The 14,931-nt window shown below is 62.3% G+C and overlaps 4 protein-coding genes across 4 annotated transcripts; all 4 read right to left on the reverse strand.

Moving 5' to 3' along the window:
- Positions 1 to 1,775: 1,775 nt before the first annotated feature.
- Positions 1,776 to 5,654, reverse strand: LMJF_17_0540 (conserved hypothetical protein; the record flags this gene model as incomplete). Its single annotated transcript, XM_001682256.1, has 1 exon — positions 1,776 to 5,654. The coding sequence occupies one exon, from the start codon at positions 5,652 to 5,654 to the stop codon at positions 1,776 to 1,778; it is 3,879 nt and encodes a 1,292-aa protein (XP_001682308.1).
- A 1,762-nt stretch (positions 5,655 to 7,416) lies between these two features.
- LMJF_17_0550 (putative RNA-binding protein) lies at positions 7,417 to 8,313 on the reverse strand (the record flags this gene model as incomplete). The annotated part of the gene is made up of 1 exon (XM_001682257.1): positions 7,417 to 8,313. The coding sequence occupies one exon, from the start codon at positions 8,311 to 8,313 to the stop codon at positions 7,417 to 7,419; it is 897 nt and encodes a 298-aa protein (XP_001682309.1).
- A 1,020-nt stretch (positions 8,314 to 9,333) lies between these two features.
- On the reverse strand, positions 9,334 to 9,999 carry LMJF_17_0560 (conserved hypothetical protein; the record flags this gene model as incomplete). The annotated part of the gene is made up of 1 exon (XM_001682258.1): positions 9,334 to 9,999. One exon carries the CDS (start codon positions 9,997 to 9,999, stop codon positions 9,334 to 9,336), a length of 666 nt encoding a protein of 221 aa, XP_001682310.1.
- A 1,108-nt stretch (positions 10,000 to 11,107) lies between these two features.
- On the reverse strand, positions 11,108 to 14,752 carry LMJF_17_0570 (conserved hypothetical protein; the record flags this gene model as incomplete). The annotated part of the gene is made up of 1 exon (XM_001682259.1): positions 11,108 to 14,752. One exon carries the CDS (start codon positions 14,750 to 14,752, stop codon positions 11,108 to 11,110), a length of 3,645 nt encoding a protein of 1,214 aa, XP_001682311.1.
- Between the last annotated feature and the right edge of the window lie 179 nt (positions 14,753 to 14,931).

Genomic DNA, 14,931 nt, shown 5'->3' on the forward strand with positions numbered 1-14,931 from the left:
CCGGCGACGATGTGAAGGCGGAAGCAGGGGAGGCGAGCGCTGTCGCGTCGAAGAATGAGCCAAGAGTGCGGCCGCCAGGGGAGAGATGAAGAACGGCTCCGCTACTTTGGTGGGGCGGGGTGCGTGTGGAGGCAGCAGCAGTAGCAGAGACGGCAGTTCGCGCAGAAGTCACGTGGCGGACGCCAGGGCTTCCAGTAGCCGCGCCGCTGCCGCTGCCGCTGCCGCTGCCCGTGGCTGGTGTGGTACGGCTTTCCTGTCCACTCGGGTAGGTCGGTGACGAGGAGCCGTTCTCCGCTGACGCCGCGCGCGGTGAGGTCCGGTGCTGCTTCTCCACCGTGCAGTGCGGTGTCTGTCGGTTATCCATCGGCCACGTGGGTGCCCCTCTCTATAACTCTATGCATGCGTGGGTGTCGTTGGAAGCGTCACTGCGTGCGCGTCGCACCACGCCGGGTGGAAGATGTCTCGCTACCTTTCGGTACGTAGGCAACGTAGTCTATTTAGGAATCCCGTGGCACTATCTGTCTATGTCTGTCTGCGTACCGTGCAGCGGTGCATGCAAGGGTGATGGGCGCCTCGATGCCGGCTGGTTGACCCTCTCCCCGCCCGCCCACTCTCGCCGCGTCCTCTTCCACTCCAGATGAGGCAGAGACAGAGACAGAGACAGGCATACACACACACACACACACAGAGAGAGAGAGAGGTCGTAAACACAGAAAAAGAAGACCAGGCGAGTGCGAGCGCGAGGCAGAGGTGGAGAGAGCGGAGGAAAGGGGAGAGGAGAGTGTGCGTACGTCTCTCTCGCCTCTCCCCGCCGCTGCTGCCTGGGTTTTCCCTTTCCTCTTGCAGCGACGAGTGGGTGGATGGGTATGGCGGCACCAACAATCGCTTGCGCATCAACACGAACAAGCAGTGGCAGTGGTGGTGGAAGTGGTGGTGGTGCTACGTGTACCTCCCACCCTGCCAGCCGCACTCGAATGGCGGAGAGCAATGCACGAAGACGGCATGTTCCAGAGAAAGAGAGAGGGAGGGAGACATGTATGACGAATAGCGAGATGGTATTCGTCATGATCCATAGCACGGCGGCATTGGCAGCCGCGCGTGCCTCCCCACCATCAAGACGTACCGTTGAAGTGACGAGCGGCGGAGGCTGCCCACATCCTATCCCTGTGCCCCCCCCTCCTCCCTCTCTCTCTGCCTCTTTAACTTTCTTTCATTTCGCTTGGCGGCGTGCAGCTGCAGCTGCAGCTCGCCGCTCTGGAAGGGAGAGGGGCAGGCGGCGAGAGACAACAGCATCCGCAGTACTGTGCGTGTTCACGTATGCCTGAGCGCATCGACAGTGACAACAGCCACGAGGATGATGTCATGCAGGTCCCTCTTACGTTTTTGTGGGTAGGTGCGTTTTGTTCTATGGAAGAGGGCATGGAAGGAAAAGAGGGAAAGGGGGGAAGGGTCGAGATCGTTGCGCGCAGGGGCGAAGAGAAGCGAAGAAGAAAAGAGGAGGAACACAAGCGGCCATACATCCTCCGACGTCGTTTCCTCTCTCACCACCCTTCTCCACCTTTTTATAGGTGTGACTAATCGTTTTCCCTCGATGGACAACTCAGCTCACGCCGTGCACAAGTATCTTTACGCGCTCGGTACACGCATGCGTGCACGTGCGCGCGTAGCTGTCTATGAAGGCGTCCTTTTCCTTTCGTTCGGGCCACACGCCTGACCACTCCTGGTGGCCACCACCGTCGCCCATGCACCCGCTCCTCGGGCCGACACCCTCTACACTAAAAATCAGCGAACGTCGCCGGCATCTTGACGGCGTTCGTCGAGCCATCCTGGTAAACGTAGCGCACGCAGGCGCTCGCAGTGGGTCGATGAGGAGAGTGCGGGCGAGGAAAACGATACTTGCCAGCGTCCCCAGATGACGGTGAAACCAGAGACGACGGTGACGTGGCGGCGGTAGCGCTGGCACTGCGACGGTCGCCAACAGCACGACGGCCACTGCGCGCGGTGCTGCCAGTCGATGCTGACACTGCCCCTGCAGAGCCGGTGCTTGGCAATGGCCGACCAAAGAAGTCGCGCCGCACCGTCGTGATTGTGGTCACAGTTACTGGCGCGGCCATGGTTCCGTCTGCTCGGGGCCACTTGTTGACGGGTGCATCCACCCCCTCTGCGCCGCCTGCCGACGTTGCATGCTCAACTTCGCGAATATCACCCTTCACTGTAGAGTCGGCTTTGTGGACAGGATTCGACGAGGCTGTGGCGGCGGAGGCAATGCTGTGAGCGCGCTGCCGCTTCACACCTCGTTCGAGCGCGTCCGTTGTCGACTGCTGCGACTGACGCTTCAGGAGCTCCATGGACTGCATGATGCGATGCTGGCGGATCTCACCAGACAGGATCTGCCGCACCTCGTTCCGCACCGGCATCATCACGGATGCCACCGACGGCCTTCTCGACAGCTCACGGCTGCCACCACCACCACCACCACCACCTGAGTTAGTTGCAAAGCCCGGAGAGCCAGCGTCGCTTTTCGCACCTAAGGGAGACGGCGATGTGCGGAGGCCGCTGCCGCCACGCGGACCGGCACCGCTCCCACCGAAGTGCGACGAGCGTGAAGAGAAGGAGTAGCCGCGATAATCACCGCCGCCGCTTCCCGCAAGCGCGTGTTCCACCGGACGCACTACGCCTGCAAGGAGTCTGTCTAGCTCCGGAGCCAGTCGCCACGGCACCTCATCCTCCACGTTCGCCGCGGCCAGCGAGCCGAATGGGCTGAGCGACGCTCCAGCGGCACCAGCGGCGGCGGTGGCGGACGACGGGGTGTGTTGCCGATCCCGCTGGTAGTCCAGACCGTACTCGACGTGACGGGCCACAGATGCCTGCAGCAGGCGCTGCTCTGCTGGAGGCAGTCGACTGAAAGAGGAGATGGAGTGCGCAGGCAGACGCAGCGATCGGTCGAACAGGCACCGCAGTAGCATAGGCACCACATCGGTGCTTACAACCTCGTCATCGCCGAGGAACGCGGAGGCGTGCGGGCGGCACCCTTCACGGAACTGCTGAGTAACATGCTTCAGCTCCGACTGCAGGCGGCGCAGTGTCGCCTGCTCGCGTGGGAACTCGATGCGGCTCCCGCGCGCCGCGGTGCTGCAGTGTACGTAGCACGTCAGCGCAGACACGTGACACAGCCGCTCCGCCGTCCCCATCAGCTCCGGATGCTGAAAGGCCGCCGCGACCACCACGTCCTGCTGCGAGAAGCTATCAGCCGTGGCACTGGTGCGGGAAAAGCTGTAGTCGGTGTAGGCGCGGTTCAGATAATTCTCCTGGAGGCCGTCCATCAGGCTGCCGCTGTCGGGGCAGCGAGACAGCTTCTGAGCAGCGTACAGATAACCGGGATCGACACGGAAACCCGTGGCTACTGGCTCCATCGCTGCACGCGTCGACGCGTCACCGCCACCTTTCGTCTCGGCCGTCCGTGTCGCGGCGTAGCCCCCGCCTGTCGGAGCACCGATTGCCCTCTCTCGTTCAAGCGCACGACGCACAGGAACAACGTTGCGGTTGTGCTGGGCGGCAGCGGCCTCAACGAAGGCCTCGTAGTCTATTCCGCACTCCTGCTTCAGCAGCTGCACAGCCTTGTTACGCTCGGGCCGGGTGAAGAGTAGCTGCCAGCTGTCACGCAGCGCAACACGGGTGTCCTTGCCTTGCATGCGTCGAATGAGTTCAGTGACGGTGTGCCGCGACGGCGTCGTGACGGCAGGTGCCGCGGTGGCAGAGGAGGACGCGCCAGTCCCAGCATCGAGACGCTGCTGCTGCTGCTGGTGTACAGCGCTGCTGATGAGCTGCATCGCATTCAGGCAGCTCCGCACATCACCACCGCTGGTCTTGATAAGCTCTGATAGGGCCATCGAGTCGAACATCGTCGCCCCCTCTCGCCACGCGATCTCCTCCAGCCGTGAGAGTAGTCGCTGAGGACGAATGGGCGGCATGTGGTACACGTGGGAGCAGTGCTGCCGCAGCGGCCGCAGGGATGGAACGTAAAAGTCGTTGCAGAGACAGAATACCGGCCGATGCAGCTGCTGCTGGATGAGGTACGCGGCCACACTGCTGTTGGCAATGCCGTCCATCTCATCGATGACAAGGCACTTGGGACGGAGCAAGTGCTGCACCAGGGAGGAAGAGGCATGCGGCGACGACGGCGCTGCTGCTGCTGCCACTTCGGCAACGGAAGCGTCACCGCTGTGGCGTTTCCCAACGCCAAGATTGGCAAGGTGATCGATAGCGAACGCCGCCGACCCAGCAGCACCGGACGACGCCGTCAGCCGGCGGACGCAACCTCCAGGTGCCGGCCCGGCCGCGGCCACCGCAGTCTTGATGAGCGCCTCCAGCCGCGATGCCGTCCGCTCAACACTCGCGTTCACCTCGATCACCTCGTAGCCGCAATGCGCAGCGAGGACGTGGACGAGTGTCGTCTTGCCAACTCCGGGGGGTCCGGTAAGGACGGCGATGCGCTCCGCGGGCGGTGAAGCCGCGGCTGTAGCACCGGCAGCTGATGCCTGCGCGCCCTTTGCTGCCGGCGGCGCGTCATCTGGGAACACATAAGCATCCCAAGACTTGAGCCACTGCAGGAGTCGTAGGTTAACGGTTTCATCGCTGAGCACCTCGTGGAACAGCTTGGGGCTGTACTTGGTGACCCACAGCTCCCCGTTGGAAGGGGCGTGATGTGGCCGAGGGCGCGCAGGAGTGCCTGCAGTGGCGGCGCGGCAGTGACGTGCCGGCTCAATGAATTGGCGCTGCTCTCTCTCCTCATCATCCAGTACCTCGTCGCGGTCGCCGAGCACCTCCAGTTCGCAACGATCCCGGCCTGCTGCTGCCCGCTGCACGCTCTGCCACTCCGTATTCTCCTGCCGCTTCACTCGCTGCTGCTGCCGCTTCGCCTCTTCAGCGTAGATGTCACGCAGCATCGCTCGAGCGCTTAAACCGTCGCGAAGAAAGCCCGCAGGGTCGCTCGCCCGACGGTGCATCGACGAAGGCGCCGCGTCGTCCGCGTCGTCCTCGTCGTCCTCGTCCCTCGGCTGCATAGCTGCGCCGCTGCTACAAAGTGTTGCCGCCTCATCGTCTCCATGCACGGCGACAACGTCATCATCTGCTTCCATGGCCTCGACGTCCACCACCTCGCGCGGGTGCGAGTGGCCCACGGTCTGTGGGATCTTCCGCACACCTGATCTCTGAGCGGCAGACGCGGCAGCACCACCAGTGGTCGTCACCCAGCGCACTCGCCCGTTGTCGCCACGGAGCAGAAAGCTGGCGACGCCGACAGGAGGAAACTCGAGGGCGCCCCGCTGTGACCCCGAAGACGGAAGCAGAGAGAGCATGGCCGCCGCAACGGCCGAAGCAGCTGCAGGACGCGGCGAGGAGAACTCTGGTACGGCTGTGGCAGCGGAAGTCATGGCAGTGGCCACGGGTGCCATGGAGAACACTGGACCAAACACGGGCGCCACAGCAGCGTCATTCGCGCAGGGGACAGACCGCAGAAGATCCTCGTCGCTAAACTCATCATACGCGTCGTCGCCCCCACCGCCGCCATCGTGGCCGCCACGTGCCTGCTGCGGCGGCGGCAGCGGCGGCTGTTCTTCCCCCATGGCCTCCCGCCAGGCCTCCTCGAAGTCCATCACGGCAGGGTGTTCGCTTCGTGTGGTCGACTTCGTTTTCACGCACTGGTCGAGTGCTTTCCTGCGCCTGCTCGCACAGCAAAAGAGAAGGATGCGAGAGAGAGAGAGAGAGAGACGCAAGCAGCGTTGTACGGATGTACGTGCGCGCCTATATATATATATATATATATATATATATGTGTGTGTGTGTCTGCTGTAGACTCGTCGGTGCCTATCCATGCCTGTCTGTCGACGCGTGCGGATGGTCACCGCGGGTTAGGAGAACCTGCCGATACAGTGGAGTGCTGCTCCCCTCCTCCCACAGCACAACAATCATCACCCAAACAACAGACCCCTCTTCTTTCGTCTGTAGACGGTTAGCCGCCGTGGCGCACACGGACGGTGAATCCTCTCGGTGTGCACGTGCCTGTGATGTGATGGCGGTAGCGGTGAGTGAAAGGCCCTGAGCCAAGAAAGGGCGCGCAGAGAGGAGGGCTGCGTGAGAGAGAGTAAGAGAGCGGTAAGGGGAGCGTGAAGGGGCAGAGGTGGATCATATCAGCGAGCGCGTGTGTTTGTGTGCGCGCGGAGGAGTCCGCAGTGAAAGCAGAGAGACACCCGTCAACGTCCTCCCAAGGTTATACGCGTGGGCTTAGGTGGAGGTGCTACAAAAATACCAATGAAGCGCACTGCTGGCACCCGCACACCACTGAACCTCTCCCTCTGCCCGTCGATGGGCGCTCCACCACCACCACGCCCCGAGCGGAGCTGGGAGAAGTGATCGGTAGAAAATGGGAGGCAAGAGTTGAACAGCCCTGGCAAGAGCCACGCAAGTGCTAAAAGCAGGCGCACAGAGAATACTACCACCCCATTCCCATCAACCCCCCTCTTCGCATGCGTGTGTGGGCGCATATGCCCGCCAAGGGAGCACAGCACTGTGGTTTCCGTATTCGTTCCGTTTCTCGATGATTCTTCGTATGTTACTCAGTGCCCACTTATACGTTTCTTTTACTTGTGCGTTGTGTTGGACAACGGACACACATACACTCGCACACAAGCGAGGGGTGAGCGATGGAGAACGACAGACGGAGAGACGGACGCTTCCAACACTCGGTAGGGGGTGGTGGGAGGACGAGGGGCAGATCACAATCGCAGAGGGAGAGGGGCATGCGCCAACACGGAGAAGGAGAATAAGTTGTGCATCTCTGCCCATGCCCGCCCACCCCTTTCCCCTCCTCCTCCCCCTCCACCCTTTCCTTCTTCAGCATCCGCAGGGAAGTGCGCACACCCACCCACCCACACACACACACACACACGTACACATTCATACACATGCAGACACAATACACATATAATACACACATATACACACATATACATATACACACACATACGTCACGAAAACCGCCGGATCAGCGCAGGAGAGCAGGCGGTGGTGACCATTAGCAGGTGTCTGTCGGTCTGTCGGTGTATGCATGTGTATGTGTGTGTATCTGTGTGTGTGTGTGTGTGTGTGTGTGTGTGACGGCGCTGAACGGTGTTTGGGGAGGAGGTCATATGAAGGGGGAGGGGCGTGAGGTATGCCAGGAGTCGCTCGCGCTGATCCATAACAGCTGCGACATGCGCGATGGTAGCACGGTGGCGGCTGATCCGTTCCCCTTCTGTCGTCCCTCCCTTACTCCATCAACGCTGACTGCGGATGCTCTCACGCGTCCGCGTGTCCGTCCGTCCCGTCGTTCCTCCTCCTGCGCAGCCTCGCCCGCTCTCCCCTCCTCCACTTGCCGCTTTAAACACCCATCTGGATTGCGACGCTGCCGGGGATGCGGATGGTGCCACTGCTCACTGTTATAACGTTGTCGTGGATCTTGCTGCCGTTCATGTGCTGGATGCACTGCTGCACCGACTCCGGGTTGTCAAAGCAGATCATGACCATCAGCTCGAAACGGTTCACATCCAGAATGCGGCCGAAGGCGGAGAAGTGCTCCATGAGGTATCTATTCGTGGTGCCGAACGGCACGTTGTCAATGAAGGCAACGTTCGCCTCGAACGGCGGTAGGCGCGGCGGCGGTGGGGGCAGCGGCGGGTGGAGCTGGTGCTGCTGGTACTGCTGCGGCTGTTGAAAGTTCTGCTGCGGCTGCAGATGAGCGCCACCGCGACCACGCATGCCACGGTGGTTGCCACCAGCACCGCGGCTGTTGTTGTTATTGCCGCGGCTCATTCCACGCCCTTCGCGGCCCCTACGCGTCGTCTCCGCACCCACCACTTCCGGCACGCCGTTACTCCTCCTCCTCGCGTGCACCTTGCGCTGCTTCTGATCCTCATACGACTCAAAGTTCAAGAACTCCGCAGCGAGGCTCTTCTTGTCACTACCGGTGTTTCCCTTCTTCGTCCGCGAGCGCTTGCTTCGACTGCTGCTGGCCGCCCCCTTCTCCTGCTCCGGAGAGGCAGACAAAGCAGTGGCCGCCTCAGCGATACCGGGAATGGCATCGAGCTTCGCCCTGGCCGCCTTCGCCGCCGCCTCGTCGCGAAAGGTGACGAACACCGTCGTGATGTCCCTCTTGTTGTTCTTCTTCTCGCGGAAGGAGCCGACCGCCTCGACCTCAGGCCAATCCCGCAGCGTCGCCTCCACCGCCGAAAAGTGCGTCGTCCGGCACGACGTCTGCACAAGGCGACCGTCCATCATGGAGACTGCTCCCGTGCGTGCGCCTGTGCGTACAAGAAGAGCAGCACGATAACGGCGCTAGTTGTATGGTTGAGTACGGGTGCAGTTTGTCTGGCCGCGTCTACGTCTGTGTTCCCCTTCTTCCGCCGCTGGTATGGTTCCCTCTTCGTTTTCTGCGGAGAGGCACACGTGTGCGGCGCACGCAGGCACAGCAAGCAAGCGAAACGATAGCCGATAAGCACACACGCACACACATACACAGCAAGCGTGCGCGCAACAGAAGACTCGCTGTGTTCGTTACGGACGCAGTCGTTTGTTTATGCTATGTTAAGGGTGTTGTTGGCTCGTGTGTGTGTGTGTGTGTATTCCCGCTGCTTCAGAGAGTTGTGCGTGGTGTGTGTGTGTGTGGGGGGGGGGGGAGAGCTGATGTGTGTACATATATATACATATATATATGTGTGTGTGTGTATGTGACACAGAGGATTTTGCACGGCTCGTCATCCGCGGGTGGAGAGAAAGGGATGCGGCGGGCGGCGGGGGAGCACATCGAGGGTGAGAAAGGGAAAGCGAGCGCATTGAAGTCTGGGGTGCGCGTTCGACTCTTGTCTTGCGCCCACTGACGCCATCCCAATGCGACGGGGCCACCTTGCACAGACGACAGTGACGCTGCCACTGCCCTTTTCAGGGGGTGCGTGCGCAAGGGTCAGTGCATCGCCCTATGCCCCATCTGACGGCTTGTACGCCACCGCGGGTCCTTTGGGTTTCCGCCGCTGTCCACGTGTTGCTCTGTGCTGTGATAAGTGGCGCTGAACGACTTGATCGCAATATTGGCATGCCAGCGCCACCGTCGTCTGGGAGGAGCGAGTTGACATGACAGCGTTGCCAGATGAAGGCAATGCAGCAGTCGACTACCATCTCACCGGAGAAGAGGAGGAAAAGAAGGTGCTCGCCGCTTGCACGCAGAGAGTGTGTGCTTAACACTCTCCAACATACAGCTCTCTCACACGTACACAGACGCGCGCACACACACATGTATTGAACTTACTTCTCCAGCGGCATCGCGCGAGGATCGCTGAGGTGCTGCCAAATCACTTGCAGCTCCTCAAGTTCCGGCACAAAGTCGGCACTCCAGCGATCTGCCGTGATGATGCCATCCCGGTAGGCGGACAAGATACGCTCGTAGACGCTGAAAGTCGCGTCACGTTCCTCGACGGAGGCGGCGCCCTCCTCCGCCTGCATCCGCATGGCGGCGCTCATCGCGCAGAGACCGTCGAAGAGGTGCGACACAACGCGCTCCATCTGCAGTGCAGTCTTCTCCTCTTGCGGGAGGGCATCGTAAGCTGCCTGCGCCGACTTGAGCTCGGCTGCAGCGACAGCCTCGGTCTCGTTCCGATGCATTATCCCAGCCGCGTGCAGTGACTGCAGCACCGCCTCCCCAGACGACCGTGCGGGACGCTGCGTGAGGGGTGTGGGTGACGCTAGCTGCGCTCGAGCAGCGGCAAAGCCATCGGTGTCCACGCGACGAGCAGCCCGTCGCAGGAATTCGACGGGCACGCCAGACTTGACAGGGCCCTCCGCGACAATGTCAGCGATACGAAGGATGTCGAACTGCTGAAGGGCAGCAAGATACGGGTCATTGGGGTCACCCAGCAGCTTCTGCAGCGAGCTCTGCGCCCGACGCGGCGCCGTGAGCGGCGAGACGTGCATGGCGACGGCTGATGCAACCGGCGCATGGAGGATGGTGTGGCAAGGCGAGCGGACTCGCTGTGAGAGGCCAGTGCGACGTACGCTTCTCGCGCGGCGGCGCACCGTTCTCGGCGTCATCAGCACTGGTGCGCGCACGCGTGCGCCGGCGAGCAGACGAAGAGACATGGATGCAGAGGGGAGTCGGCAACGGGGGTTGGACGGCGCTCCTTCTTTGAGGGTGATAGCACACGCAAGCGCGTTTATGGTTGCGTGCTGTGTGGGTGTTCGCGTGGTGACGGAGAGATGCTTCGATTCATCTGTGCGGAGACCAGAGAAGAGAAAAAGGGGGATGGAAAGAGTAGCAGCTCGCGTACCCGCGTACGCGGACACAGGCCTTCCACTGGTGACTTGTGGCCTCGTTGTTGGCGTACATCACACACACACACACACACAACTCGAATGATGCAAGCTTGGAGTGCATCCAGGTGATGGGTTGGCTGATTTTTCGTTCATGTGTGTGGATGCGGGTGTGTGCTTTCACGCACAGTGATAGCGTTGCCACGAGCTCTATGATGAGGGAGTGCGTACAGGGATCCACAATCGTGAGAAAGGGAGCCCGAGAGGTGGGGGGAAGGCTGGGAGAAGAGGATGCAGGGGCGGCAGACGGAGACGAGAGGCCAGTCGTGTGCACAATGACAGAGCGCCATAGAATGAGAAGTGGGCGTTGCTGTGGAATAGAGCGGGAGAGGGGCATGAAGGCGGTGTGGACAGGAACGGCAGCAGAGGGTGGGGAGACAACGAGAGTATGATCACCTGTCGCCTGTACCGCGGCCCCGAAGTGACCTTTGCACGTCGCTCGCTCCTCCTCCGCCTCACCGGCCAGGATAGACGCACCTCTCTCTCTCAGGCGCGTTATGCCTGCCTCAGCAACACACACACACACCTCCTCCAAGCTCCTCCGCGGCCCATCCACTCACCAAACCGCTGCCCGTCCTCTTCCTCCGTCAGCCTCCACCTCTGCTGCCTACCTCGCCTCCCGCTCGTAATTCTATGAAAGGTGAAACCTGCGTGCACACACACACACACATGCTTGCATGCGCCACTCGCACTGCCGCTGTTCCATATGATATCAAAGGGCTGGCGAGGCTACGTTGAGGTTCTCGCACAACTCGCCCAAGGCACCACGCACGTCGGCGCGCAGCGCCGAGAGCTTAGACCGCAGCTCCGCCACGTTCTGCGACCACACGTGCCGATTCCCCTCCACCGTGTGCTCAGCGCGACGGCAACGAGCCTCAACCGTCGCGTCGATCATCTCTTGGTGCAACACGAGCAGACGCCGCATGTGCTCCATGGCCGGTTGCACGATGGACAAGCGAAGCTCCTCTGCAGATGATGGCGCAGCGGCCGCAGCAGCAGCGCTGGTCGTGGGTGTCGCACTCCGGCGCGATGCCCCGGGAGTGGTCAGTTCGGTTAAAGTACCTCGTGAAGCTGCAGCTGCGAGCCGTTGCTCTCGCAACGCATGGAATCGCACGCAGGCCGACTCGGCCTCACGCGGTAGCAGTTGCCGCACACGCTGCTCAACACGCTCGGTGAGCTGCGTCTGCTCCTGCACTCGCACTTCCCGCTCATGTCGCAAACTGGTCGAGAGGCGCGCGGAGAGCGCCTCCTGCTGCTCCTGCAGGTGTGTCACGTCGCGTGTGAGGGCCTTTACAATGTCCTGAAGCATGTCGGCCTGCTGCTGCAGCGATGCCTGGGCACGGCATGTCCACGCATTCGCCTCCTTCTCCAAAATGGCCTTCCACTCAGCCTTCCACTCCGCTTGTGCGGTTTTCAGCGTCTCTTGCCAGCCCTGCTTCAGCTTCTGAACGCGCCGCTCATGCCGGCGCTCGTTCTCGTTCGCCAGACTATACCTTCGGTCGTCCTCTTCGAGCAGCACCGCGCGAGTGGCAGAGCGGAGGTGTGCGTCGAAGGCGTCCGCCGAAGAGAAGGTTGCCCAGAAGGGGGCGGTGGCGATGCCTTCACTGCCTAAGGTCTCGTTGGCGCGTGTACGGCCCTGATGAGACACCACCGCTTCCCCAACGTATGTGTGCAAGCGCTGCTCAAGTTCGTGCTGCGCCTCTTGCTGCTCGTCGCGGTGCTGGCGGAGCTGGCACTGCACCTCACTCTGGACCAGGTCCGCCAGCAGCGGTCGAAAGTGAGGCAAAAGCAGCATGGCAAGACGGCGCTGCTCCGCCGGCGTGCACTGTGTCACGGCTGCCACGACGGAGCTCGGATGAAAGTCCACCTCCCGTCTTCTTGCGTGCGTCGCACGCTCATCGGGCGAGTTGGACCGCAATGCGGTCGCCAATGCCCCACGCATTCGTTTTTGAGTGTCGTCCGCCGTACCATTGCCCGCGGCACGCACCCGGCCCACCTCGTCACGCACCCGGCCCACCTCGTCACGCACCTTCTGAAGGTCTTTGCGGACGGCCGTGCATAGCGCCGACAGACCTTCGCGTAGCCGCTCGATCCGGTGCTCCTGCGTGGCGCGCCACATCTCCTGCTCCCGGCGTGACTCAGCCACCGTTTCCATAGCCGCCGACGCATCATCTCTCGCCTGCCCCACGTCCCTTGTCGCCTTCCTTGCAGCCCGATCAGGTGGATGCACTCGCTGGGGCGCGCCTGGACTCTCCGTCGAGAACGCATCGGTGGGAGCTGAAAGAGAAGATCGGCGGGATGGCACACGTGTCGTATGAGGTCGAGAGGGCAGAGGAGGGGCAGAGTGGCGGCGACGTCCCCTGCCACTCTGCAACCTTGCGCAGTCCTTTCCGTGTGCAGAAGAGTGCGCCGAGGTATTCCGTCGACCATGGACGGTTGTTGCACCAGCAGCAGCGGCGTCATCAGCGAGCGAGTTGCCCACGAATCCCCTCGTCGTCGTCTTTGCAGCGGGCGATGGCGCACGACTGCCGCCATTGCTGTGTGATCTGCCCCTCAGTCGGCCTAGGACCGCCTCGGCCCTCCTCACAGTGTGGCGGAGATGCACCGAAGAGGACGATGACCGGGTCGAACACGCTGACAGGGACAATGACGCAGAGTGCCGCGGCCGGGACGGGTGACAGTATTCTGCAGTGCTGCTGCGCCGTCGATGCGACCGTGCGCTGCGAGCCTGACCACTGGCCGCTGGAGGAGCAGCGGAAGGCCGGTAAGCATGCGAGCCGCGGTTGTCGCCAGCACTGAATGACCGTCGAGCGGCCAGCACATGAAAGGCGGCGGTCCCCTCTGCTCCCGTCGACACGGCGGACGAAGACAGGAGCGACGACGCTGTAGCCTGAGCGGCGGAGGTCTGCTCCGCGTACGACGTCGCACCTGGAGCGTAGCCCTGCTCCTGCGGCTTCGCTGCACAGCGGTGTCTTTGTCTCTTATCCTCTGCCGTTGCCCAAGGCTTCGCATCCGCGGGGCTGAGAAGTGGATCGTTGCTGGGCGCTCTTGTGGCCCGTGAAGTCACGTCTTTGCTGACTTCCGCTCGTATCTTGGCGACGAGGTTCGCCAGAGAGTCACGAGCGCGAGACGGCAGTGGACCAGCCGAGGCCGCAGGCTGCCACGCCGCATCACCGTGTCTGCTGAAGTGCAGGGGTGCCTCAAAACTGGCCGATGCCTGAGCACGTTGTTCAGCGTCGAGGGTGAGGCCCGCAAAAGAAGATGCCGGCGTCATCGATGCCGCCGTCGGCAGCAGCGGCAGTCGCTTCGAGGAAGACGGTTCGCCAGAACCTGTGTCGTTGTGCACCGACGGCATGTGCGTACCGCGACGATCACCTCCATCGACGGCCGGGGATATTCGCCGGGAAGGGTGATCAGCACTGGTGTCACGACGCGATCGCGGCCGTGCGTCGCGTTCAGAGGCATAGCGAGTCGCATTCTCAAGGCTACGCGACGAGGAAGAGTGGTGTGGTATGCGGCTACCGAGCTCGCCACCGCGCCCCAGGTCGTCGCAGGGGAAAAGAGATGACGCGCGGCACACGTGCAGCGGTCTCCCCGCGCTGGCGCAGCGATGGTGACGCGCATCCGCCGGCGCGCAGGGCGAGAACGAGGAAGACGTAAAAGCCGTGTCGCCGCCGTCGGGCGTCAGACTGATCCGTTCTCCATCGCCTTCGCCGTCATCGTAAGGAGACATATACGTGCAGACATGCCCGGCCCCACGGCGCAGGTAATCCAGCTGGGGCGGGTTGCCGTCTGCGCGGCGCTGGCTACAGTAGGTGTCTTCGCAGTACCGCTCTATGAAGGGAGAGCCTCTTCGCCCGGCGGCTGCGAAGGCAGGCATCGGAGGTCGAAGGGATGTCGAGCAGCGATGGCGGACGTCCTGTTCGTCGCCGCACCCCACGCCGCCATCCGCGCCGGGTGACACGCGCCTTCCGAGAGAAGGGGAGGAATGTGAAGCCGCGTGTGAGGCCGAGGCGGTGTAGGAGTCAGGCACTGCTGGCATGGAGGCGCTTCGCCGCTGCTGGCGAGGGCACACGTAAGGGCCAACGCAGTCGCGACCGCTGCCCCGGGCCTCCAGGAAAGGCGACCGCAACGCGTGTGGGGTTTCGCGCTGGCGGCTTGCGACGCGAGGCCACGACAGGCCGCGGCTACCGCGGATTCCCCCGCTGCCTCTCCGCTCGGGTGGCAATGATGACGGACAAACTGGGTTCCGGTTACCGCGCTTCCACGGCGGCGGCGACAATGGCGAGCGCTGCAGTCGCAAGTGCGGGTGAGGAATGTCGTACAGGCCTTGGCACACCTCGCAGTACGAGGCCATCCTACTGCGGAAACGATGGGATTGTGTGCCACGCGCTACGTACCGGCGAGAGCGTGTCTACGCGTGTCAGAGAATGAAGAGAGCAAAGAATGTGAGTGAAGGCGGAAAGGAATGCAAGAGAGAAGAGTTCCGATGGCGAGGCAGAGGCAGCACCAGCAGCAGGAAGACACGTGAGGAGG

This window comes from Leishmania major, chromosome 17 (genome assembly GCF_000002725.2).
Source record: "Leishmania major strain Friedlin complete genome, chromosome 17".
Taxonomy (NCBI): domain Eukaryota; phylum Euglenozoa; class Kinetoplastea; order Trypanosomatida; family Trypanosomatidae; genus Leishmania; species Leishmania major.